The sequence below is a fragment of the Heloderma suspectum genome, chromosome 4 (assembly GCF_057233095.1).
Source record: "Heloderma suspectum isolate Gila_16-S chromosome 4, 16-S_ref, whole genome shotgun sequence".
Lineage (NCBI taxonomy): Eukaryota > Metazoa > Chordata > Lepidosauria > Squamata > Helodermatidae > Heloderma > Heloderma suspectum.
In genome coordinates, this window is record NC_139461.1 from 229,572,531 (window position 1) to 229,600,522 (window position 27,992).

At 46.5% G+C, this 27,992-nt stretch overlaps 1 protein-coding gene across 1 annotated transcript in view; it reads left to right on the forward strand.

Moving 5' to 3' along the window:
• The window catches only part of BEND5 (BEN domain containing 5), a 1,382,785-nt gene that overhangs the window by 1,037,069 nt on the left and 317,724 nt on the right, over positions 1 to 27,992 (forward strand). The window contains exon 7 of the mRNA XM_084852552.1: positions 9,752 to 9,841. Coding sequence (XP_084708678.1) covers positions 9,752 to 9,841 — 90 coding nt within the window. The remainder of the gene's footprint in view (positions 1 to 9,751; positions 9,842 to 27,992) is intronic.

A 27,992-nucleotide genomic window follows, 5' to 3' on the forward strand; every position in this document is an offset into this window, starting at 1 on the left:
TTGTACTTTTACAGCACACTGTTCCTTGCCTTTGGCCCAGTTTGGATGTATATTTCCTATTATTTATTTAATTAATTAATTTCTATACCGCCCAATAGCCAAAGCTGTCTGGCTTGCCAAACCATAGTTTCCTGGCTTGCCAAAGCATAGCTTACTAGCTGGGTATTAGGCCCAGTCTACACTCACGGTTTTTATGCTTCCAATGAGTCTTCGTTCCTCTCTTTTCACATGATGCTCTCACTGTTTCGTTTTGGAACCGCAATTTCCCACTGCCCTGTTACCGCTTTCATTATCCTGTATTCTGTGATTTCCGAGTAGATTTCATTCATGTACTCCGCTTTTCTGCTATCGTTACTGTACATGGGCATGGAATTCTCCTCCCATGCCTGTCCATATACGGTGGTGTTTGTATTTCCCTCCAGTCCAATCACAGCTGTCAACACCTCCATGTGGTCTTCCAGCTACTGATAGCATAGCTTCCTCAGCACTCAAAGTTTTATCACTTACCTTGGGCGAATCTTCCTGGCGGTGGCGGAAGTACATGATCTTCCTGGCGGTGGCGACGGGACTTACCTTGGGCGAATCTTCCTGGCGGTGGCGGCTCTGGCAGCGGTGCGGCGGCAGTGCGGTGGCAGCGGTGGCCAGTCTTCCGACCGGCTGCCACCGCCGCCATGTCCAGTAAAAAAAAACAAAAAACAAAAAAACGTGATACGCTACGTAAAGATTTACGTAGCCTATCATGGCTAGATTTTTAAAAAATACCGTGATAGGCTATGTAAATGTTTACGTAGCCTATCACGGCTGATTTAAAAGAAAAAAAACCGCGCGTACGCAAATGGCGGCGCCCATCGGCGCCGCCATTTGCGTTCCTTATTTTGACACGTCTTAGTCTACGTAAACATTTACGTAGACTAAGACGGCGAAAATAAGGGGAACGCAAATAGCGTAACATCCCATGGGCGCCTCCATTTTCATACACGCGTTTTTTTTCTTTTAAATCAGCTGTGATAGGCTACGTAAACATTTACATAGCCTATCACGGCTGACTGCAGGGACGCAAACGGTGGCGGCTACAGCCGCCGCCATTTGCAGACCCGGCTGGCCAGGATTTCGGGTGGGAGGGACGGAGCGCCTCCCCCCCGGCCAGAATTTCGGGGGGGAGGGACAGAGCGCCTCCCCTCCACCGCAAATCACCCCCTTAGAAAAGGTAAGTGACTTTCGTACATCCCTCCTAACAAGCAAAGGGCTGTATGTGCCTGCTCTTGTCTGATCTTGGAAGCTCAGCAGGGTCAGCCTTGGTCAGCACTTGGATGGGAGACCACCTGGGAATCAGGCTTCCTGCATTGAGCAGGGGGTTGTTCTATCCCTTCAAATGACACTAACTGTTCCCTCCTTCTATCCCCTGCTTTGGCTTAATATATATGTATGAATTATCTTTGAATCTTCGAAGAATCATAGCTTTTCTAGCCCAATTTCTCTGCACACTTGCCTGGGCAAGCCCAAGCAAGCGTAAATTTTTTCACAGTCCCTTCCATGCTCGCAGCACGCTGTCCTCAACGGAAAGACACACACACACACACACACACACACACATCCACGCAGACAGTCATCACTATTCACAGACTAACATCAATAAAGATGTCTGTGGACAATTTTATCGTCATCTCATGAGTGGCAGACAAGAACAGGGAAGTCTTCAAAGCTTTGAAGATGCAAGCAGCCCCCCGCCCAAACCCGAGCATCTCCTGCCTCTGCATTTCTCAATCAGAGGTAGAAGAGGGTAAAATGTCTCCCTGCAATGAAGGGAGACACATCTGATCCCCCACCCCACCAAGCTCAGAATCAACATCCTCTGTTGTTTCAGAGCACCCTAATAAGTTCAATGGGGCTTACTCGAGGGTTGCAGGCTTACAGGGTGATCTTATGTCTACTCATAAGTAAGTCCCATTGAGTTCAATGTGGCTTACTCCCAAGTAAGGAAGTGCCCAGGATCGGGGCTGTGAGAAAACAGTACAGCAGAAGTTAAGCTACCTGGAGGGGGGGTAAGGAAGCATGTGTAAAGGCAGTCAGTTGTAGGGATGTACGAAACTCTTACCGGGATCCGCGCTAGGCAATCCATGAGGGGGGGAGGTGCTCACTCCCTCCGCCCGGAATCCTCCCTGGCCGGCTCCGATCCACGGCGACTTCGCGGAACCACCGGCCAGGGCCGCCTGCAGCCGGACATCTGGCTGCTGGGCTTCACAGGGACGCAAATGGCGGCCGCCATAGCCGCTGCCATTCGCGTCCATGTCTTTAGCCATGATAGGCTACATAAATATATATGTACCCTATCACGGCTAAAGACTAGGGGTGAACGAAAGTCACTTACCTTTTCTCGCAGCTTTTTCGCGGTGGGGGGGAGCGCTTCGCTGCTCCCCCCGCGAAGTTCAGGCCGGGGGGGGGAGGCTTCCTGCCTCGCCCGGCCGAAATTCAGGCCGGGGGGGGAGGCTTCCCGCCTCGCCCGGCCAAAATTCAGGCCGGGGAGGAGGCTTCCCGCCTCGCCCGGCCGCGAACACGAAAGTAAAAAAAAAACAACAAAAAACGTCCCCTGATAGGCTACGTGACGATTCACGTAGCCTATCACAGCTAGATCTGGAAAGTCAGCCGTGATAGGCTACGTGAATCGTCACGTAGCCTATCACGGGTGACTTTAAAAAAAAAAAAAAAGCGCGTACGCAAATGGCGGCCCCCATAGGGAGCCGCCATTCACGTTCCTTATTTAGTTGCTGTAGTCTACGTCAATGTTTACGTAGACTACGGCGAAAATAAGGGCAACGCAAATAGCGTTGCCCTTATTTTCGCCGTAGTCTATGTAAACATTGACGTAGACTACAGCGACCAAATAAGGAACGGGAATGGCGGCTCCCTATGGGGGCCGCCATTATCCGTACACACTTTTTTTTTTTTTTTAAAGTCACCCATGATAGGCTACGTGACGATTCACGTAGCCTATCACGGCTGACTTTGCAAATCTTGCCGTGATAGGCTACGTGAATCGTCACGTAGCCTATCAGGGGACGTGTTTTTTTTTTCTTTCATTGCAATGGCGGGGGCGGCAGCCGGTCGAAAGACCGGCTGCCGCTCCCGCCCCGCTCGAACACCGGACGAACCACCAGCCGGACCCGCCGCCGGGAGGGACATTCAGGGAAGGTAAGTCCCGTCCCGGGGGGTGGGGCGGGGGGCGGGGGGGTGGAGGATTTCTCCCCGAAACTTGTTCGGGGGGCCGAACACGTTGGCGCTCGGCCCCCCGAAGTTTCGGGGAGAAATTCTCCGCCATCCCTACTAAAGACACGAATGCAAATGGCAGCAGCTACACCATTTGCATCCCTGCGCTGAGCCGTGATATGCTACATAGATACTTAGGTAGCCTATCACGGCTTGCCAGGGATGCAAATGGCGGCCAGCATAGTAGCCGCCATTTGTGGCCGCAGCCCGGCAGCAGCTGGAGCCACCAGCGCTGCCGCTGCCGCTGGAGCCACTGCTGCCGGAGCCACCGCTGCCGGAGCCACCGCCAGAGCTGCAGCCAGGTAGGCTCCGTTTCACAGGGCTTTTGCGGGGTGGTGGGCGGGTTGCTCTGCTTCTGCCACAGATTCCGGGGGGCTGAATTCACTGGAATTTGGCATCCCTGGGATCCGTGGCAGAATTCTCTAAAATCCCTAGTCAGTTGTGATCTAAAAAGGAAGCAGAAAACCCCATATTAAATGTAGGATTTTAGGCTGGTGGAAGATCCGTATTTTTCAGCTTCAGTCCTTGGAGGCAGATGTGCTCTGTCATGATTGGATAATGGTTTTGTGGGTCTCCCCTATAAAAATCATATGAAATTATGAGGATCCCTTTTTTATTTTATTTTATTTTATGTTTGTTTGTCTATTTATTTAATTTCTTAATTGCCCATCTGGCCAGTCACCAAGCCGCTCTGGGCGATGTACAGCAATACAACAGTTTTAAAAACAATTGTACCCTTGTTTTTAATGCGAAGAGAAAACTCACTGGAAAAGACCCTGATGCTGGGAAAGATTGAAGGCAAAAGGTAGGGATGTACGAAAGTCACTTACCTTGAACAAAACTTTATTCGCGGTGGGGGGGAGGCACTCCGTCCCTCCCCCCGAAATTCTGGCGGTGGGGGGGAGGCACTCCGTCCCTCCCCCCCGAAATTCTGGCTGGGGGGGGAGGTGCTCCGTCCCTCCCCCCCCCGAAATTCTGGCCGGGGGGGAGGCGCTCTGTCCCTCCACCCCCGAATCCTGGCCGGCCGGGACGCAAATGGCAGCAGCCATAGCTGCCATCGTTTGCATCCCTGCAGTCAGCCATGATAGGCTATATAAATGTTTACGTAGCCTATCACGGCTGAGTTAAAAACAAAAACACGCGTACGCAAATGGCGGTGCCCATGGGCGCCGCCATTTGCGTTCCTTATTTTGGCATGTCTAGTCTACATAAACATTTACGTAGACTATGGCGAAAATAAGGGGAACACAAATAGCTTTAAATCTTTACGTAGCCTATCACTTTTTTTGGTTTGTTTGTTTTTTTACTGGAAATGGTGGTGGCGGCAGCCGGTTGGAAGACTGGCTGCCGCAGCCACCGCCGCCGCACCGCTGCTGAACCGCTGCCGAACCGCCGCCGCAGCCACCGCCACCAGGAGGATTCGCCCAAGGTAAGTCCCGTCCCGGGGGTGGCGGGGGGTGGCAGACCATTTCGCCACCAATTTCGGGGGGCCGAATGCGCTTGCATTCGGCCTCCCCGAGATTCGTGGCGAAATTCTCTGACATCCCTAGCAAAAGGAGCAGGGGACGGCAGAGGATGAGATGGCTAGATAGCATCACTGATGCAATGAATATGGACTTAAGCATGCTCTGGGAGAGAGCGGAGGACAGGAAGGCCTGGCGTGCTATGGTCCATGGGGTCACAAAGAGTCGGACGCGACTTAACGACTGAACAACAACAACAAACCCTTGTTTTACCCAGTACCTCCCAACACATTGGCTCCCTGGGTAGATGGGGGAGTCTTCTTTTTCAGCCAAGTAAGAGAAAGCCTTCAAAGTTAGGATTTCACTGCAATTCATCTGGCATAGCTTGGCATCTTTTAAGATATATATTTTAAGCAGTTGCTTTAGGCACTACCACTTGGGTGGGAAAGCAGTGTCTGTCACCTCCAAATCAGAAGGCAATTTGCTTTCAATGGGATTTCCCTCCGTGGTGGACAAAACCAGAGCAGTCTTTGAAGCTTCGGAGACATAAGCAACCCCCCCCCCAACCCAAGCGCTGGGATGCCGCTGTAGCCACCCCTCTTCCTTGCGCCGGCTGTCAGAAAGAGCCTCGGCAGACTCCCCCCAGCCTCTTGCCCTGGCCTCCAGCAGGTGTGGGGGGTAGAAGAGGATAGGTGCCTCCTTCCCCCCACCCCCACCCAGGAAAACTTATGGAAAATGACCAGCCTCTCCTGCGCCACTGCTGCTGTAGCAATGATGGGGGGAGGATGAGAAGTGCTGCCTTCTTCCCCTCTTCTTGCTGAGGAAACTGGTGTCCGGGGGCGTGGGTGGAGTGGCAACTTCTTGCTGGGCTTCGAACCCCAACAGGATGCTTGTGCCATCCCTACACACACACAGGGATAGAGGAAGAGAGGGACTGTAGGCCGGGAATTGGCAGAAACAGGAAAAGTTACTGCTCCTCCAATGAGAGCCGCCTTCTTTAAGAGCAGCAAAAGAGCACAGCGCTCAAGTGTGAACCATGCTTGCGTTGCGCATTCGATGAAGTACTGGAACAGGGACACAGGGTGAGTGTGAATAATCACGTTTTAATGCGATGGCATTTAACTCGGCAGTCTACCAACTTCAGTACATTAGCAGACACAATGTAGATAGGGCCTTAGTGATGGAACCACATGTCCTCCCCTTGCCCTTCCCCTCATCCTGTTCTCTGAGCTCCAATCCTGTTCATCTGAAACAACAGTTTCACATTATATCTGAAACAGGGAACTGTAATTTAATTTCAGTTTACTAACCATGATCTTAAACCATGGTTTGTACATGGTTTAAGATTCTGGTTAGTAAACTGACATTAAAACACTGCTCCCTGCTTTGTTAAGTAGTTTACTTTAACATAATCAAAATCAGTGTGCTAACAATGGGGTGTACATACAGTAGTTCTGGCACTCTTTCCTGGCTGCTCAGTGATGGCTTAGCAAGCCAGGAAATGTATATCTGAACCAGGCCTTCATGTTGCAAAGTCAAAAGGGTAGTGACTTGCAGCTGTGTATGAGAGTGGTATAAGGAGATTTAAATTGTTGGGTGCAGGGATTCCTGGAGTCTCTAGGTTTATGGCTTCTTAGTGCCTGGAGCACAATGGTTGCTGCTGCAGAGGATACTGTGGTGTTGTTGTGTTAGATGGGTTTTGCTTAGTGTGTGGTGGTGTGAAGTCGTGGTAGGTTAACTTAGGGCATGGTTTCCTGTCGTCATGCATAGATTGAATCCATCCATGCCTTGCTGATGTGGAGATGTTGGCATACTGCTCCATGATCAGTGGGAATTGGTGCATTACTGTGGTTGTTGAACTTGCTGTCATTTTTCTTCTCAACTTTACTGCTTGGAGTCCTGACTACACTGACATAAACGGACTGCCAGCATGCCAGGACAACAGGATGTCTTGGTAAACACCTTGTGTAATAGTTTATAACATAAGTGGGGAAAACATATTTTCAAACCATAATGAGCAATATAAGGAGGGAAAATTTGATAAAATGAAGGTATATTAAGCTATGGTGAACTGTCAGAAAAATCAGAATACTAACAAATACAGAAAGAAAGTATGGTGGGTGGGAAAGTGTGTGAGTATCATAATACAAAACTGATTTTTTTAAAAAAAGCAAAAAGAATCAAATTAATGATATGTTATGCAGAGAAACTGTTATCCTAAGTCAAGGGTGGGGAAGGTAAGTAGAGCAATTTCAGTAAAGATATGCTGTTATATGACAGAGTTATCCCACAAGACAGATTTCCCTCCTATAAAGTATTATTTATTTTCTATAGTGTTGTATAGATCCTTTTACAAGAACTGTTGATATCAAAGCATCAAGCTGCATTAATTTCCAGTAGGTTTTGTTTCATGGCTATAGCTGTGGATGAAAATTTGCAAAATTAGAGAAGAATGTATATAACATCAATATTAATACACTATATAAAATATAATACTTCCTGAAATGCTTGGCATACTTCCATCTTCTTTTATATGAGAAGTCTGAATATTTCCATTTTTTGAAGAAAGTTAGGGTCAAAGGAAGTGTGATGTATGAAGTCCATAATTGGATTGCCCAAAGTTTCCCTCCCCCCACAAACTGTAAAGCAGAAACTGTGGAGTCTCTGATTGAACAGTGAAGCAGTGCTGGGAGAGGGAGTCTTTAACCTCCCACCCCCACATCATTTTCCTGAACTAAAGAACACCCCAAAGCTCTTATTAGCCCCACACTACAGTTTTAGGAGCTAAATTGTATTATAATGTTACAGTTTCCATAGTAAGTGTTTGAAATAATATATGCTACTATATATGTTATTCAATGGAAGAAAATTTAATAAAAATTAAGAGTAAATAAAGCTGTGGTACATGTTAGGTCTTTGTTGTTGTTAGACATTCTCTGTCTCTGTGTCTCTCTCTCACACACGTGTACACACACATTCATTGTAGTCACCAAAACTTCCTTCTTCTCACTCTATATAGTTCAGGGCTGATTTTTCTCTACCTTTCTGCATTACTCCATGCTAATCCTAATGACACTGGTTGATCATCAGGCTTTAGCTGTTGTTTTGTTCCTTTCTGCTGTTTCTAATTTTTCTTCTATAGACAGGCTTGACTCCACCACCTGCTGTTTTTGTCAGAAATATTCTCCTCAAAGATTTCTTGCCTCTGGGGCTCAAATTTGCATTTGAGATAGGTGAAGGTAGCACATCAAAGCTTCAGCTTTTGGGCGGTGTAGAAATGAAATAAATAAGTAAATCAAAGACCCAAAAAGTGGTTGGACTACAGGTTGAGCAGCTACAGGTCTTCCTAAGAGAATGAAGGAATATAAAAATATATATTTCCAGGGCCCCTTGGCCAATTGCTTCTGGAGAAGAACTGAAAGAGTATGGATGCGTGTTTTTTAAAAATCTTCAGGTTTATGATTGTCACCAGGTAGAATGCCCAAAATGTCTATGAAGAAAAAGAAAAAGAATTTTGTGAATAGGCCTGTCTTGTGAGTTGCCTTGAGGAAATATTTGATCAGAGCCTTAGGTGTGTCTGTAAAAGATTGTTAACAGCAGGCCCAGCCCAACAAATCTTGCTGCTTCAAGCAAGGCAGTTGCCATGTTTTGTCATGTCATCCAAACCCAGGCAGCAGGGGTTGATTGGGGGTTAATTATGGGTTAACCCTCAAACAAGCCCTGCCACCCAGGTTCAGATGACACCACAAACCATGGCAAACCCCCACCAGGGAATGAGTATTCAAAATGGCCACCACCACCTGCCACAACCCACCATGGCTTCAGTAAGCTATGGTGGGCTGTGGTGATCGTATGAGCCCAGAGACATAGAGGAAGAGACAGAGAACATAATTTGAGCTCTGTAAGCATCTTGGGTGTTGGCTGCCTTCTAGAGATCTAGAGAGGTGTGGAAGCAGTGGACGTTTGGAGAGTTTAAACTGTGTGCCTCCTCCTATGTTCAACCTGTATATTTATCAATGAATACAAATATTTCAAAATGTCAATAAGCCTCCAGTAACCTCCTTGCAAAGGGAACCAAGTTGTGCCCCTGGAACTTCTTAATGCTCAGAGAAGTGCTAAGAGCATAACAATAATAATAGAATAATAATAACACTAAACTTTACATAGCAACAACATAGCTTTCTCAGTTTATCTGTGTGTGCACACGCACGTGTACGTAAGCAAGACTGATTTTCTACAGATATTTCTCTGACAGGAGCACTATGTAGGCATTCACCTGCTTGCATGTAGGGCAAAAGTGTGGAGGGGGAAGTGGGCACTCATGTGAGCCCCGCCCCCAATGCCCCTGTGCCCAACTGTCAGTTAGATCTTTGTGTGTTGAGTGTGAAGGTCTATAAAGGGTTCTTTAAACATGTTCAGCTGAATCACAGAGATTCCATGATCAGAAAACCTGATACAACAGGTTTCTGATCACAGAATCATGCCTTAGTAGGTAAATACAGAATACAAGTCTAATGCCTGGGTCTTCAGTGTGGTGTCTGCAGTCACCTCTCTTGGTGCCCACCAGGTTCCCTGCCCCTGCTGGTTTTTTATTTTATTTCTTTAAGCTTTTAAAAAAATAATTTAAACCTTTTTTTTAACTGGGAGGCTGGCATGCTGCAAAGTGAAATGTTGCCATCCAGTGCCACCTTTATTTGAGGGATCATGGGGCTGTCTGGTTTCCCTGCCCCCCCCCACATCCATCTATCGATTAGTGACTTACAACTGTAACTGTGCTATCTGTACACCAGTAAAAATGACGAGAGGCCAGGATTTTTGTTGGGTCCCCCCCAATATATGCAAGAAACTACTCCTTCCCTCTTTCTGGGCCCATTCCACCACCACCACCACCCCACACACACACATCCAAATACTAAACTCTCATTTAGTAAGATAAATAAACAGTGAAGAAAAGTGTGTTCTACAAAGAGGACCCAATTTCAGCATTTTTTTTTTTGTCTCTGTCCCTTTGTTTTCCCCAACAGTAAATCTTTGTCCTGGAGCAGAGCAGAAAATAGTGTTTATTACAGCTCGTGTCCACCCGGGGGAAACACCATCATCTTTTGTGTGCCAAGGTGAGTAGCTTCATATGTCAAAGTATGAAACGAAAGCCAGGAATATAACACATTCTCATCTCTGTGTCTGAATTTTCCCAGTCTTTTATTTGTCTGTTAACCCTTATCATATGCATTAAGGCTGTAACTAATACACATGTTAAAACTATGTGCTTGGTTATTCGATATTAAATTTTATCTGGAGTCTTAATTAGCAGATTTTGTGCCTTTGGAAAGCTCAAATGCTCAAGAAATGATCAAACTAACATTTGCTCATTTGAAGCTATTGATAAGTAGTATTCCTAATAGTCTAATCCATGTGTCCATAAAACTCACAGCACATGTGTGTGCTGGACCAGCTCTGGAAAGGAAAGGACAAAAAACTAATGCATGTATACAGTAAGGACATGTGTTAAGTGGCGGGAGGTGTGTGTGGGGGGTCTTTTTCCAGTTGCTCTGCAGCAGGCATCACACTCCTACCATCTTATCTGCATACTCTGTGTGGTTACATTCATGGTGATGGCCCATGTTCCCCCAGGTCTAATTATACTACAGTGATTTAAATGAATTTCCTACATGCTACTATGTACATCATTTTGAGGGACAAAATGTATGTCAAAATGTATGGACAAAATGTATGTATGTCATTTTGAGGGACATCTCTAACCAGTATGAAGCTGAAAGTAACCAGGCCCTAAGCTGTATTTCATCACATGATTTTATTGAATGTGATATTTATGCTGCCGCCAGCATTCATAAAGACCCAGATGTCAATTTGGCTAGTCCCAGCTGATATGACCTCACTAGAGTTGGAATGTACCCTTATATATGATAAATGAAATGGCTCATACCTTAAACTGCCATTGTGCAGGGAGTCCAAAAATTGACAACGGCAGGGGATGGCCCTGTTGGTTTGTACCAGCCTACCAAGAGCTAACTGCCTCGATGGTTAAATAGAACTTCCGTGTTCAGAGCAGTTAGGCCTTTAAGTACCAGATGAGGGAGATACACAACAGCAGGAGATCATGAGCTTTATAACCTGCTTGAGAGCTTCCAGAAGTATCTGGCTGCCTGCTATTGGGAATAATTCTTATCAAATGCTACGTTGTAACTGGGCTGAAATAATAAAATGTAGCATGAAAGAAGTCATAGTTTCCTTTCTTTTTTTTTCTCTGAAAGACAATAAAAAAGCTGGTGTTGGAGAAGTGTATTGGAAACTTACTTGTCTGCAGTTACAGCACATGGTTGGTTTGCTTGGGAATGAATGGATTGGAACTTGGTGAATTTCTAGGCGCACTGAGCCATTCTGCTTAATGCCTCTTGAGTTGCCTCTTGTGTGTCATTAGTTTTGTAAGGACTGATGAAGAATCGGTGTAACCCGCCCCTATCCTGGAATGGTAGTCTATTGGACACATGGAATGAGTGGCTCAAAACAAGTAAATATATTTACAGAGATTTCAGTGACTTGTTCCTGCTAGCCCGTGACCGAATTGAAATTGAACTGAATTAGACTTTCTGCTGATTGCATTTTGCAACTTAGCTTTGGGTTTAATTGATATAATGACAGACTTTTTGCCATACCCATTCTGTGTCTTACAGTGGCTCAGAGATACACACACATGCATTTGTTTTTTAAACATTGCTCTTAAATCTTGATATCTGATCCATGCATCACATCTTGTCTGAGTACACCTAGCTGAACAGCAGCCTAGTTACTATAGTTTGGATACACAGAACAAATTAGATTCTCACCTGCAGCATCATTAGGAGAATGTTTTAGGTGCAATCCTAGGCACACTTCCCTGGCAGTAAGCCTTGTTGAGAGCATAAGGAGCTGTGCTGGATCAGACTAAGGGCCTATATAATCCAAGATTCTGTTCCCACAGTGGCCAGCCAGATGCACATGGCTAGCCTACAAACAGGGCATGAGCCAGTAGCACCCTCCTGTTCACCATCCCAGTCACTGGTATTCAGAAGCACGCTGTCCACTTCATCAGATGCATGAATTGAAGTGTTAACCTGAAATTGGTAGATTTATGTACACATGCTCTGGGAAGGGATGTAGAATGTGTGGTCAGAGGGAACTGAAATGCAAAATTACACACAGTGATAACAGTTGCCATCCACAAAATGTTGCTGGATTACATAATTGCAATGGTGTGTAGATTAACATACGTAGCTGTCCTTATTCAAACCACAAATAGAGCTGAACCTCTTGATGAATTGTACTTCAGCAATTTCACATTGATGTGTATCTCTGAAATTCCTTCATTCAAGAATGGCTACGTTAAGGTAACTGACAGATTGTCCTGGGAGGTTGAAATGTCCCCCTACTGGGTTTTGAACATTGTCATTCCTGATGCCACATTTGTGTCAGTTTGATCTTTTGTGCAGAGCTTGGCCTGTTTGACCTATGTAGAATTAACACCTCATGAATCTGATGAAGTGGGCAGTGTCCATGAACACGTATGCCAGCCTTTAAGGTGCCACAAGACCTTTTATTGTCTTTGCTGCAACAGACGGATAGGCCTCCCTTCTGGAAATTATGGAAGGTGTTCATGCAGTTCCCATTCTTGTGAATGGATTAACAAATCTCCATATTATAGATATTCTGGAAAAAAAAGAAAAGAAGATTGCTGTATGAATTCACCTATAGCTTGCCCAGAAATGAAACTTCCTTTTGTTTTGAGAGGATAAGACCAACGGACATTTCCATTTTAGCTCTGATAGCCTATGTCTAATGCAAACATCTACATGAAGTTGAAAAGCTTGCAACATTTTTTAAAACCCGGACATTAAAATGACATCTGTCTTCTATGGTCCAGTCCTATGTGAGCTGCTGTGCAGGACTGAGTTGCAGGGTGGCCCACATAGCCATACTGGGTAGCCTTGTGCAAGCACCAGAACCTAATCTCAGTACAGCAACAGGCCTCCCAAATTCCCAATACACAGGGGCTTGGTGCTGGTGGGGAGGTCAGTATTCAGGCATTTAACAAATCTGATCTGATCTGAACTCTGAGTTATTTACAAATGCTAGCTGTTGAACCCAGATATACTTGTGGTATTATTTACAACATCAACTGACCTTGTGAAAAAGTGGGAAAGGAAATATCCCTAATAATCTTGGGGCTCATCTCTTTCATTTTTAAATCACTTCAGTCTTGGATTTACTTCTTATTCTCAAATCTCAAAATCTCAGTCTGGAGCAAGTTAAAGAGCTGATGGTATAAACAAACACAGTCTTTGGCTGTGTTTAAAGGTTTCTGTCTCTTCGCATTTTAATGGCATGGAAATTAGATTTCAACCCATGTAAATTGCAGTCTGTATAGGAGCTTCACCGAATGGATAAATCTTCTTAAGTAGTTTTCCCCTTCTAACTTCATTGTTTTAGGCATTTTTTCCAGCGAGAAGTATAACTATGATCTTTTACGATCATATATTCTGTAAGGCTGTGGAGTGTACACCCTCCCTACAACCTTGGAATGCCTTTTCTCTAGCTGCATGTACAGGTGTGTGGTGGTAGGCACATAATATCCCACTGTTACCACTTATAGTTCATCTTCAGCTAATCATAGTTTGACCTCGTTTGGATTACTGCAATGCATTATATGTGGGGATGCCTTTAAAAATGGTCCAGAAACTTCAGCTGGTCCAAACTAGGTCAGCAAGATCATTAATGGAGACTGGCCAATAGGATCATATTACACCAGTGCTTTATGAACTGCACTGGCTGCCAGTCCCTTTCCAGGCTGAATTCAAAGTGTTGGTATTAATGTATAAAGCTCTAAATAGCTTGGGGCCAGGTTAGCTGAAGGGTCATTTCCTTCTATATATAACTGCCCGGACCCAAGGATCATTCTCAGAGGCTTTTCTTGGAGTGCCCCCTCCGAATGAGGTGAGGTGGATGGCAACTAAGGAGAGCACCTTTTCAGTGGTGGCACCCCATTTGTGGGTGGCACCTCCCCCAAGAGGTGGCACCTCCCCCAAGAGAGTCACCTCTGGCACCTACATTGAGGTCTTTTTGGCAGCAGATGAAAAACTTTTTTATTTTCCCAGGCTTTTTGGCCTTTTGGGTTTTAAAAATTGTGTTAGTGCCTTTTTAGATCTTTGCACTGCTGCTGGCTTTTATCTTGGTTACTATTTTGCTTTTATTCTGGTTTAAATGTATAGTTTTATATTATGTTTTACTTATGTTATCGTATTTTATGGTTTTAAGCTTTGTCTTGTAAACCTTCCAGAGACCTTTGACTAATGTACAGTATAGACATCTAATAAATAAAAACACCTTGAAGTTTAGTACAACTTCCGAACTGTCTTTGAGGGTAACCCCACATAGAGCGCATTACAGTGGTCTCCTCTCATTTAGACTAATGCGCTCTACGTGGGGTTACCCTTGAAGACGGTTCAGAAGCTGCAGCTGGAACAGAACGCGGCAGCTCGCCTGATTAAAGGCAGTCGCCAGCAAGATCACATCACTCCAGTGCTGAAGGAGTTGCACTGGTTACCAGTTGTTTTCTGGGCCAAATTCAAGGTGTTGGTTTTGACCTTTAAAACCCTATATGGTTCCGGCCCAGCCTATCTTAAGGAGCCCCTCCAGCAACACTGGACAGGCCGCTTAACAAGATCAGCCTTGGATGGCCTTCTCTCTGTCCCATCTGCCAGGACAGCTAGACAGGTGGGGGTGAGGGAGATGGCCTTCTCTGTGGTGGCCCCTACTCTGTAGAATTCCCTCCCTAGGGAACTCCGCCATGCTCCCTCTTTAATAATCTTCCACTGCACATTAAAAATGTGGTTGTTCAGGCAGGCATTTGGGGTGGGTTGTTGTTTAGTCGTTAAGTCGTGTCCGACTCTTCATGAGCCCATGGACCATACCACGCCAGGCCTTCCTGTCCTCCGCTGTCTCCCACAGTGTGCTCAAGTTCATATTCATTGCATTGGTGATGCTATCTAACCATCTCATCCTCTGCTGTCCCCTTCTCCTTTTGCCTTCAATCTTTCCCAGCATCAGGGTCTTTTCCAGAGAGTTTTCTCTTCGCATTAGGTGGCCAAAATATTTGAACTTCAGCTTCAGTATCTGTCCTTCCAATGAGCACTCAGGATTGATTTCCTTTAGGATGGACTGACTGGACCTCCTTGCAGTCCAGGGGATTCGTAAGAGTCTTCTCCAGCACCACAGTTCGAAGGCATCAATTCTTCGGCGCTCAGCCTTCCTTATAGTCCAGCTCTCACAGCCATACGTTACTACTGGGAAAACCATAGCTTTGATTATATGGACCTTTGTCAGCAATGTGATGTCTCTGCTTCTTACTATGCTGTCTAGGTTTGCCATAGCTTTCCTCCCAAGGAGCAAGCATCTTTTAATTTCATGGCTAAAGTCATCGTCTGTGGTGATCTTGGAGCCCAAGAAGATAAAATCTGTCACTGCTTCCATTCCTCCCCCTCTATATGCCAGGAAGTGATGGGGCCAGATGCCATGATCTTCATTTTTTTTAATATGGAGTTTCAAACCAGCTTTTGCACTCTCCACTTTTACCCTCAACAAGAGGCTCTTTAGATCCTCTTCGCTTTCTGCCATTAGGGTGGTATCGTCTGCGTATCTGAGGTTGTTGATAATTCTCCCAGCAATCTTAATTCTGACCTGTGATTCATCCAGCCCGGCATTTCTCATGATGTACTCTGCATATAAGTTAAATAAGCAGGGTGACAATATACAGCCTTGTCGTACTCCTTTCCCAATTTTGAACCACTCAGTTATTCCATGTCCAGTTTCTTGACCCTCGTACAGGTTTCTCAGGAGACAGGGAAGGTGGTCTGGTACTCCCATCACTTTAAGAATTTGCCACAGTTGGTTGTGATCCACACAATCAAAGGCTTTAGTGTAGTCAGTGAAGCAGAAATAGATGTTTTTCTGGAATCCTCTTGCTTTCTCCATGATCCAGCAAATGTTGGCAATTTGATCTCTAGTTCCTCTGCCTCTTCGGAACCCCACTTGTAGTTCTGGTAGTTCTCGGTTCACATAGCGCTGAAACCTAGCTGTAAGATTTTGAACATCATCTTGCTGGCATGTGAAATGAGCGCAATTGTGCGGTAGTTTGAACATTCTTTGGCATTGCCCTTCTTTGGAATTGGAATGTAAACTGACCTTTTCCAGTCTTATGGCCACTGTTGAGTGTGCCAAATTTGTTGGCATATTGAATGCAGCACTTTAACAGCATCATCTTTTAGGATTTTAAATAGCTCAGCTGGAATACTGTCACCTCCGCTAGCTTTGTTGTTAGTAATACTTCCTAAGGCCCACTTGACTTTACTCTCTAGGATGTCCAGCTCAAGTTCAGTGACCACACTATCATGGCTATCAGGGACATTCAGATCTTTCCTGTATAGTTCTTCTGTGTATTCTTTCCACCTCTTCTTAATCTCATCTGCTTCTGTTAGGTCCCTGCCTTCTTTGTCTTTTATCATGCCCGTCTTTGCACAAAATATTCCCTTGAGATCTCTGATTTTCTTGAAAAGATCTCTAGTCTTTCCCATTCTGTTGTTTTCCTCGATTTCTTTGCATTGTTCATTTAAGAAGGCCTTCTTGTCTCTCCTTGCTATTCTCTGGAACTCTGCATTCAGTTGGATATATCTTCCCCTTTCTCCCTTGCTTTTTGCTTCCCTTCTTTTCTCAGCTACTTGTAAAGCCTCATCAGACAGCCACTTTGCTTTCTTGCATTTCTTTTTCTTTGGGATGGATTGAGTTGCTGGATCACTGCCTTGTTGTGGAGAAGGGGCTTGCGTAACTCAGTGAAGCCATAAACTATGCCGTGCAGGGCCACCCAAGATGGACAGGTCATGGCAGAGAGTTCTGACAAAATGTGGTCCACTGGAGAAGGAAATGGCAACCCACTCCAGTATTCTTGCCAAGAAAACCCCATGGAATGTATCACAAGGCTAAAAAAAATACCCTAACCCACCCCAAGAAGGGCAATGCCAAAGAGTGTTCAAACTACCGCACAATTGCGCTCATTTCACATGCCAGCAAGATGATGCTCAAAATCCTACAAGCTAGGCTTCAGCAGTATGCGAACCGAGAACTACTGGAAGTACAAGCGGGGTTCCGAAGAGGCAGAGGAACTAGAGATCAAATTGCCAACTTTCGCTGGATCATGGAGAAAGCAAGAGAATTCCAGAAAAACATCTATTTCTGCTTCATTGACTATGCTAAAGCCTTTGATTGTGTGGAAAACAACAAACTCTGGCAAATTCTGAAAGAGATGGGAGTACCAGACCACCTTCCCTGTCTCCTGAGAAACCTGTACGAGGGTCAAAAAGCAACAGTAAGAACCGGACATGGAATAACCGAGTGGTTCAAAATTGGGAAAGGAGTACGACAAGGCTGCATATTGTCACCCTGCTTATTTAACTTATATGCAGAGTACGTCATGAGACATGCCGGGTTGGATGAATCACAGGTCAGAATTAAGATTGCTGGGAGAATTATCAACAACCTGAGATACGCAGACGATACCACCCTAATGGCAGAAAGCGAAGAGGATCTAAAGAGCATCTTGTTGAGGGTGAAAGTGGAGAGTGCAAACGCTGGTTTGAAACTCAACATTAAAAAAACTAAGCTCATGACATCTGGCCCCATCACTTCCTGGCATATAGAAGGAGAGGAATGGAAGCAGTGACAGATTTTATTTTCTTGGGCTCCAAGATCACTGCAGACGGTGACTGTAGCCATGAAATTAAAAGACGCTTGCTCCTTGGGCGGAAAGCTATGGCAAACCTAGACAGCATAGTAAGAAGCAGAGACATCACATTGCTGACAAAGGTCCATATAATCAAAGCTATGGTTTTCCCAGTAGTAACGTATGGCTGTGAGAGCTGGACTATAAGGAAGGGTGAGCGCTGAAGAATCGATGCTTTTGAACTGTGGGGCTGGAGAAGACTCTTACGAGTCCCCTGGACTGCAAGGAGGTCAAATCAGTCAGTCCTAAAGGAAATCAACCCTGAGTGCTCATTGGAAGGACAGATACTGAAGCTGAAGTTCAAATATTTTGGCCACCTAATGCGAAGAGAAAAGTCACTGGAAAAGACCCTGATGCTGGGAAAGATTGAAGGCAAAAGGAGAAGGGGATGGCAGAGGATGAGATGGCTAGATAGCATCACCGATGCAATGAATATGAACTTGAGCACACTCCGGGAGAGAGCGGAGGACAGGAAGGCCTGGCGTGCTATGGTCCATGGGGTCACGAAGAGTCGGACATGACTTAACAACTGAACAACGACAACAACAACAAAGGGTATTTTTAGAAATATGATGTTTTTACTGTAGAACTTTATTATTTTAAACTGTTCTATTATACACTTTGTACATCACCCTGAGTGGCTGGGTGACCAGCCAGATGGGCGATTAAATAAATAAATAAATAAATAAATAAATGAATGAATAAAATTAGTAGACTGCAAAGTAAGCATCCATTTAGATGAACAAGAGGGCAACATCAAAACAGACAACTGGGACTGTAAGATCTTTAAAAACTTGAGCCAAAAAGTGGCTTTTAGATCTCTCCTCATTACACAATTTAAGTGCTCCCTTAAGTTAAGTGAATGTGCTCCTTTGCCAAATGAAGTTAAATCAGGCACGTGAAATGAAAATCTATTCCATGCCAAACAGCATGTTGGGTTTAATGTCTTAATTTTTGAGTACATATCCTTTTTCCTTTATGGTGGGAAAAGAACCTAAAACTTTCTAAGTAAATTTTGATGCACTGGGGCTTTGTATCTGGATGCTCAGCACTAGCATCTATTAGATGGATTTCATACCTGCTGACCCTGTGGCCCCAGCTTCATTTCATTTATTATATGTCTATACTGCCCCATAGTCGAAGCTCTCTGAGCAATTCACAAAAATAAAAAAACCATTAAAATACATTATATAAAGTATACAACCATCTCATTTAGAAGCTCACTCTGCCATCATGTAATTGAACTTCAAGTATTAAAATGCTGCCTTTGTGTTCGGAGGGTCTTGGGTATTTATTCCCTTAATATTCAGCTATTGCGTGGTATAGAAATGTAATAATGAATAATAAATAAATAGTCCCTTAAAAAGGATGATGGCTTCTCAAAATATCACTTCTCAAACAATCATCTTATGATCTTAAACAAGGAAAATATATTCCCATGAGCATAAATAAGAAAGCATTACTGTTCACTCTAATCACAAGAGATCTTTCTTTCCTTTACCCCCAAATAATGCATCCTTAAGGAATATGAATTTGATATTGTGCCCTTAGAAAACCTGTTCTGCCCCTTTGAATAGAGCAAATTACTATGAAATGTGATCATTTTGCATTTATAGTCTGCCTTTCTTTCCCTTTCACCCTAAAGGCACTTGTACATTCAGGCTATATGCTTTGAAAACAATTTCTCAAGCATTAAATTTAATGTTTGTAGTGTCACTAGGTAGTAGAGATTGCCAGAGTACTTTCCAAATTGTTGTTTTAACAATATCAAAATAATAAACCTAAAAAGATTCTAAAAAGATTCTTCCACAGAATCACTGTGGCTGACTATACCAGAATTCAGTACTGAGGACATGCTATTTCCCCCATGACCAAAATGTCCAAGGTGATCTTAAGATGGAGAATGAAATCAGGGAGGCATCTAAATGAGAAAGCATTGTAATAGTGGGTGATTTCAGTTACCTCCACACAAACTGGATAAATATATGTTCTTGTCATGACAAAGAGGTCAAGTTTCTAAATACCCTAAACATCTGTGCCCTAGAAGAGTTGGTCATGGAATGATGGAACTGATCAAAGAAGAGATGACCCTGGACTTAGTCCTAACTGGCGCCCACCACCTAGTGCAAGACTTAAGCAGTGAACCAACTGGAAACAGTGACAATGAAAACAGTGCTATCAAATTTTATTTATATGTAAGTGGAGAATTTCAAAGGAAGTCCAACACAGTCACATTTAACTTCAAAAAAGGAAATGTCTAAAAAATGAGGGATTGGTAAAAGGGATGTTGAAAGGGAAAGTCAAGATGGTCATATCTCTCCAGAATGCTTGGGAGTTACTTAAAACCACAATAATAGAAACTCAGCTACAATGTACGCTACAGGTCAGGAAAGTTACCACCAAGTCCAAAATGTCACCAGTGTAGTTAACAAGCAGTGTCAAGGAAACTATTGGAGAAAGAAAGGGCTTCCTTTAGAAAATGGAAGCGTTGCCCCAACAAGGAGAAGAAAAAGTAACACAATCGTGTACAAAATAAATGCAAGCAGACAATAAAGTGTTTTTTAAAGGATTTTGAAGAGCACATTGCTATTGAAAAGGAAATGAAAATAAAACTGTCAATATCGTAATGCCTTTGGTCTGACCCAGCATGGCTGTCCTTATGTTCTTAGATCCCAGAACCAAAACCCACAGGGCAAACATCCCAGAGGAATTTCTTAACTACTCAGCTACAGCATCAAACGCACCAGGTGGCATTTTTCTCCTTCCCCTGATTCCCAACCCCAACATCCAATCATAGATGCCAGTACCACAGGGGTTGCAGGAAGAGCCCTGGTCTGGTGGAACAGCTCACATTTTACATGTTGGAAATCTGTGGTTCAAATCCAGGGTACAAGATGACACCAGGAAAGGGAAGGGGCCCTCACATTCAAAACAAGCCCTTTTGACCTCACCCTAGCAACCTATGTGACCAATTCATCCCCTGCTCTATTGTCTCAGAGGCCAGCGCTGCCAGGTAGCATCACATCAGGCCTCATTGCTGGTCTTCCTCCTCCTCATCCCTCTCCATCGTCTTCATCCCTCTAACGCTTCCCTTTTCCCCAACTTCCTCACACATACTAGCAGCTGCTCCCCCTCCCACCGAAGTCAGTGGGAGGGAAATTTCTTGCACCAGCAAGATCTGGAGCTGGTGTAAAGTTGTGATGTTGATGGGGGCCCCATCATGGTCTGGAGGGTTATAGGACATGTTGTAAGTGCGCTCCAGTCCTGTGCCATCCATGTCCCACCCATGACACCATCCCATTTTAGCCACTCTGCCATCATAACTTCACTGCCAGAACTGCTCTGCCAGCAGAATGTTCTGCCTGGGGAGTTCTGGTGGTGTATCTGTCATGACTTCGGTGTATCTCAAGTTCCACCAGCATAGATTCTGCCCAATACTAAGCCCCTAAGCTGCTGTATAGGATAATCTCCAGTACAGGATTCTGCCCTGAATAAGGATGCCACTGCCTTTAAGTTGTTGTTTTTTTTTAATCCATGACCAACTAAAATAAAAGTAAAAGAAAATATTCCTATTATTTGCTAAAGCAAACCAAAACAAAACAAACAAACCTGCAGCTATATTTTCAGTCCAATTGAGGACTGTCATTCCATTTCCCCCACCATTTGCTACTTTTTTTTTTAATGTCTTTTATCGGTGTTCAGCAGCAGGAAGAGCACTGGGATTTAACAGTAAGTTCTAAAATAGTCCAATAGCTTCCTATCTATAAGCAAACCCAGCAAATAGGTCAGACAAGAGAAGGCAAGAGGTGATGGGGCCTTGAATGAAGAGATAGGATCACTGCAGATTTAGATTTAATTTCTGTGAAATATTTCCATTTCTCTAGGGGATTAGAGAGTCTCCTATGGGGGAAAAGAACTGAATTAGCTATTTTTCTACCTGTGGGCCTGCTGTAATCTCAAAATGATGGTATCTGTAGATTGAGATATGAAAGTAAATTTGGCTCAATACCCTCTGTGCAGCTCTCTGACCTGAGACACCTACAAAGATGCAGAAACTTACTTTTTGCTATAATCCCATGGTAACACCACAGGAAGATGTTGCTTAAAGCAGCATTTCAAATATTCAGTAGCAGATAAAGTCTATATACTGATCATCTATATAGACCTCTGCCATGGAAGTTTGTTAACTCTGTTTCCATTGTCCTCGATTGCTAATTATAAGAAATAGAACCAAAGCAGTCTCTCTTTGTTTGCATAGCAATGACTTCCCATATGTTTATTTTAACTGAAAACAAAAGCCACCCAACAATAAAATGGACAAAATTAAACACCAGTATAGCAGAATCTTTCATTGTGCTCAGTAGCCTGGCTTAGCAAATATGCTTGTTCTAAGATTAACAGTGATATTGCATGGCAGGTGTCTTGGGGAACACCTTCCCTACTCATGGTACCATCCTCTAAAAGCTTTCTCTGAGTCTCCATTGTACATACCTCCCTAACGCAAAGGACCTGGATCAAGGCCTCCACAGATGAAGTCAACTATCAAGGGGAGCTGTTTGGGAGAAGGTGCTTGCTAAGGTGTACTCTGTTATTGCCCTCTTTACTCATGCACTCAGGGTATCTCAACGTAGAGACCTGGTCCACATGACATGACAGCCTACTGTGGCTTAATTTAGCCGTGGGGGCTGTTGTGCCCCCACGTACCCCCACGGGCACCTGCTTTCTGTGGTTTGCCATGTCATGTCAACCCAGTATCGTGGGTTATTTGAGGGGGTAGACAACCCTCAAATAACCCTAAAACAAGCTAGTGGTTATTTGAGGTTTGTCTATCCCCACGATTCTGGGTTAGCATGACATGTTGTCAGGATGGAAACTGAGCCAATAGAGCCCCAGAGCAGTTCTGCTTCTGAGGAGGAACAGCAATCCGTGGGAAAGGAGCTCGCTCATCTCTCACAAGCACAGCAGCTGGCGGAGATTCCTCCTGCCAGCATTCCTGGGATAGATAGTGACCCTAGCAGTGAGAGAGCACTGGAGTGGGGCTTGCTGGACACTCGGCGCAGCCGCAGGGAGCGATGACAGATGGAGGGCGCCGAAAGGAGGCGTACTGCTCATTTGGCGCACAAACAACGGTCGCGTCCCGAGGACCCAAGGGAAAGCGGGAGGACCTCTCCCTAGCCCATAAGTTCAGGGTCTTCCCGTGGTTCTCCTTCAAACGGGGACCAACTGCCTTACCTGGAGCTTAGGCTACTCTGCTATCTTTCCCCAGTGCTGTTCCTTGCTTTGTCGCTAGTGATTAGTATCTGAAAGAGTCATAAAGTAATAAATGAATAAAGCCTTGGAAAGAATCCTCGTCATCTGTGTCCTGAGTTGGCTATTGGTGGGGACTGCAAGAGGCAGCTAGGGCACTCCTGACAGCTTGGTCATCCGTTCCTCTTTTTCTCTCTCTCTGCTCCTACTGCTGAATGGAGGGTGCCAGGGACTAGGCAGTGCAAGCTCTCGCGCAAGAGAACCAGGCTGTTCATGATGAAGTGTCTCAACTGACGACTGCTGTTCAGAGTCTGCAAGCTGCGGTTCAAGCCCCACCACCTCCAATTGCCCCCCGCCGCAAGTGCCCGGTGGCTGTGCCAGAGAAGTTTTCTGGTGAGAAAGGACTTTTTCAGATTTTCTGGGCCCAATTGGAGCTGTACATGCGCCTATGTCCTGAGGATTTCCTCACGGAACAGGTTCGTGTGGGCTTCATCATTAACCTACTTTCAGGCATGGCAGCTAAATGGGCTTTGGGACTTCTTCCCGCTAATGAACCCTTGCTTGGGGACTATTAAGGTTTCATGACAGCGATGGCCAGGTTTTTCAGTGACCCCCTGCGCACGCAGACAGCTTCTCGGGAGATTCGTCGCCTCAGGCAGGGCAAGGACTCAGTTTCCAGCTACACAACAACTTTTCGCTTGCTGATGCAGGATTTACAGTGGAATGATGCTGCGCTGGTGGCTCAGTGTTTGGACGGTTTGAACGACAAGATCTTGGATGAGTTGGCAAGCACGCCTAGCACGCCTACTTTGGAGGACCTTATCCAGACCTGTCTCCAGATAGATAGTCGGCTGGAGGGGCGCCGGCAGACCTGGCAGGGCGCCGGGGGCCGAGATTTCCCTCCTCCCATTCCCCCACATTTCCTGCCCCCTCCCCCACCCCTTGCTCCCGTGGCGGGGCTGGAGGAGACACTGATGCAGCTGGGAGCTACCCGAGCCCCGCTGCCACCGGAGGAACTAGAGCGGCGGCGTGTGGAGCGCCGATGCTTTCGGTATGGAACACTGGGACATTTCGCCAAAACCTGCCATGCCAGACCCACGGCCCCACTGCCTCCCCCTCCTCTCCTTCCTCCTCCTCCTCCTCATCCCCAGGCCTAACTAGGCTGCCCCCCAAGCTTGTTGGGGGTCTCCAGGGTGGGTGTCGGTTCCACACCAAGTGGGTTCCTTCCGCAACCCCCCCACCCTCCCATCTGCTATTGCATGTTCACCTCCGCTCCTCCCAGTGGGGTGGGGTGGAGACCCTACCTTTGGTGGACTCGGGGGCTACGACCAGTTTCATGGATGAAACGTTCGCTCTCTTCCACAAGATTTCTACCCTGCCTCTTCCTGCCCCCTTGGCAGTGGTGACCATCGATGGGCATCCTCTTTCTTCAGGCGCGGTGACCTGGATTACAGCTCTGCTCACGCTGCATGCCCAGTCCCACGTTGAGCAGATTCAGTTTCACTTGGCCAAGGTTCCCCAATACCCAATCGTGCTGGGTGTTTCCTGGCTCTCTAAGCATAATCCTCACATTACTTGGGGGCTTCAGCAAGTGGAGTTTGCATCTCCCTACTGCCGGGTGCATTGCCTCCCAGAGGAGGTGCCAGTCCCAGTCCAGGCCTTAACCCTTTCCTCCCCCTCCTCATCTGCTTCTGGCAGTTTTTCAGCTACCGTGATCCTCCCAGAGAAGTATGCAGCTTTTCGGGTTGTTTTCGACAAGAAGGAGGCCGACCAGCTCCCCCCCCCCACGGCCCTTTTGACTGTGCCATTAACCTCATTCCTGGGGTGACCATCCCTGCCGGCTGGCTGTATTCAATGTCGGAGCTGGAACTTCAAGCTCTGTGGGAGTTTTTGGGCACAAACCTCAGACGTGGCTTCATTCGCCCCTCCTCCTCCCCCGCCTGCACCCCTACCATGTTTGTGCACAAGAAATCGGGCAAACTCCGCCCAGTGCATGACTTTAGAGCATTGAATTCGGTCTCAATCCCCAACAAGTACCCCCTCCTCCTCATACCGGAGATGCTGGAGCACCTGGGGCGAGCCAAGATTTTCACAAAGTTGGACCTGCGTGGCGCCTACAATCTGATTCGCATCCGGGAGGGGGATGAGTGAAAGACCTGTTTCGGCACCCGGTATGGAGTGTATGAATACCTAGTGATGCCGTTTGGGCTTGCCTGCGCCCCCCCCCCCACATTTTCGCATTTTATGAATGCAATCTTCTGGGACTATTTGGACACTTTCGTCATTGTGTATCTCAATGATTTACTTATATTTTCTGAGGACCCCCACACCCATCAGCACCATGTCTCCGCCGTCCTCCAGCGCCTCGGCGAGAACCATCTTTATGCCAAGCTGGGGAAATGTGCATTTGACCTAACCTCTTTGGACTATCTTGGCTACATTATTTCAGCTGACGGTATCAGGATGGATCCTGCAAAGATCCAGGCTGCCCTCTCCTGGCAGGCTCCATCCACCAAGAAGGACTTGCAATGTTTTCTGGGGTTTGCTAATTTTTACAGAAAGTTCCTGCCCAGCTTTGCTCGGCTGACATCTCCTCTCACGGACCTCCTTAAGGGCAGAAAATCTCTGAACATGTCTGAGAGGAATTATACCATCTGGGAGAAGGAACTGTTGGCCATCAAGTCCACTTTGGAGACCTGGTGTCATCTTCTGGAGGGGGCACAGCACCCAGTCAAAGTTAGAACTGACCATCACAACCTGGAACACCTTCAGACAGCTCGTGCCTTAAACCAGCAGCAGATTAGGTGGTCGCTTTCCCCCCCCCCCCGGTTCCACCTTAAGATTTGCCATGTGAAGGCCTCCGACAGCCTACAAGCAGACGCTCTTTCTCGTAAGCTAGACCTCCAGCCAGGGGGTGAGGGAAATCCCCCCCCCGATTCTTCCCCCCCAGAGCCTGGTGGCAGCTGCAGTTCCTCACTCTTGGGAGGAGCTTATTCGCTCTGAACAGGCTCAGGATGCTTTTGTCCGCACAAAAGTGGAGGAATTGGGGCTAGCCTCTGGCCTCCCCCACTCTACCCCCTTCTCTTTGCTAGGTGGCCTGCTTTACCATTCCGGCTGGGTCTATGTGCCTTCTAGACCCCTCCACGAGAAGGTCCTGCATCAGTGCTGCGACTCCCCCACAGCTGGGCATTTTGGCGTTGCCAAGACCCTGCATGGAGTGATGCGGAATTTTGGTGGCCTCGTGTGTGTCAGGACATCAAGACCTATGTCGCCTCCTGCCCAACCTGCCAGCGGGCGACGGCCCCCCTCAGGCAAGCCCACAGGCTTGCTTCACCCCCTGCCTACCCCCTCAGGACCTTGGAAACTGCTCTCCCTTGACTTCATCACTGACTTGCCTCACTCACACGGTAAGATCACTATTCTGGTGGTAGTGGATTTGTTTTCTAAGATGGCCCATTTCATCCCCTGCTCTGGGTTCCCCACAGCCAGGGAGATGGCAGAGCTTTCTTTGGCGCATGTTTTCCAGCTCCATGGATGGCCCAAGGGTCTCATTTCGGATAGGGGGGCCCAATTCACTGCCCATTTCTGGAAGGAGCTACTTGGGCTTCTCCATGTGACTCTCCGTCTTTCCTCCGCCCACCATCCACAGACGGATGGTCAGACTGAGCACACCAATGCGACTCTGGAGCAATATTTGCGCTGTTATGTCAATTACCAGCAAGATGACTGGTTTTCCTTGCTGCCTCTTGCAGAATTTGCTTATAACAATGCCTGCCATGCTTCTACCCGCCAAACTCCATTTTTTGCCAATTTTGGTCACCACCCCAAGGCTTTCCCATCCACCCTAGCTCCCTCTTTGGTGCCGGCGGCCCATGACTTTTAGAGGAGTTACGAGCGGTACACCACTAGGGATGAACGAAAGTCACTTACCTTTGTGAAGGATGACATTCACGGTGTGGGGGAAGCGCTATGTCCCTCCCCCCGAAATTCTCTCTGGCCGGCTCTGCTCCACGGAGATTCTGCAGAGCTGCTGGCCGGGGCCACCCGCAGCTGGACATCCAGCCGCTGGGCAGCCTGCAGGGACACAAATGGCGGCTGCCATAAGCACCACCATTTGCGTCCCTGTATTTTGCCATGGTAGGCTATGTAAATATTTATGTAGTCTATCATGGCAAAAAAAAAAAAACGAACGCAAATGGCAGTGGCTATGGCGGCCGCCATTTGCATTCCCTTTTTTTTTTTTTGCCATTTTAGCCCACATAAATATTTACGTAGGCTATTACTGCAAAAAAAAAAAAAGGGAACGCAAATGGCGGCCACTACGCCATTTGCGTTCCTTTTTTTTTCTGGATCCACCTTAAGATTTAAATATTTACATAGACTAAAATGGCAAAAAAAAAGGGAACGCAAATGGCGGACGCTGTAGCCGCTGCCATTTGCGTTCCCTTAGTTTTTCCGTGATAGGCTACATAAATACTTATGTAGGCTACATAAATACAATGCAAATGGCGTCCCTGCGTTAGCCGTGATAGGCTATGTAAGTATTTACATAGCCTATCAGAGCTATACGGAAGAAGCGAATGGTGGCCGCAGATGCAGCCGCGATTCGCAAGTCAGCGCAGATGGCAGCAGGTAGGTGCTCCATTCTGGGCCCATTTCGCAGGGTGAGGGGGTGGGGGGGCTTCATTCTGCCATGGATTTCAGGGGGGCAAATGCACTGGCATTCAGCCTCACCGAGATCCGTGGCGGAATTCTCTGACATCCCTATACACCACCTCTTACGGGACTCCCTCGAGCAAGCCAAGACAGCCTACAAGGCCTCTGCGGACTGGCTGAGCCAGCCAGGTCCGCCTCTGCAACTGGAAGACTGGGTTTGGTTGTCCACCCAATACCTCCCCTCTCTAGGGATGTACGAAAGTCACTTACCTTTTAACGAAATGTGATTCGAGGTGGGGGGGAGGCGCTCTGTCCCTCCCCCTGAAATTCTGGCCGGGGGAGGAGGCGCTCCGTCCCTCCCCCCCCCGAATCCTGGCCGGCCGGGCCCGCAAATGGTGGCGGCCATAGCCGCTGCTCTTTGCGTCCCTGCAGTCAGCCGTGATAGGCTACGTAAATGTTTACGTAGCCTATCATGGCTGAGTAAAAAAAACAAACAAACTGCGCGTACGCAAATGGCGGCGCCCATGGGCGCCACC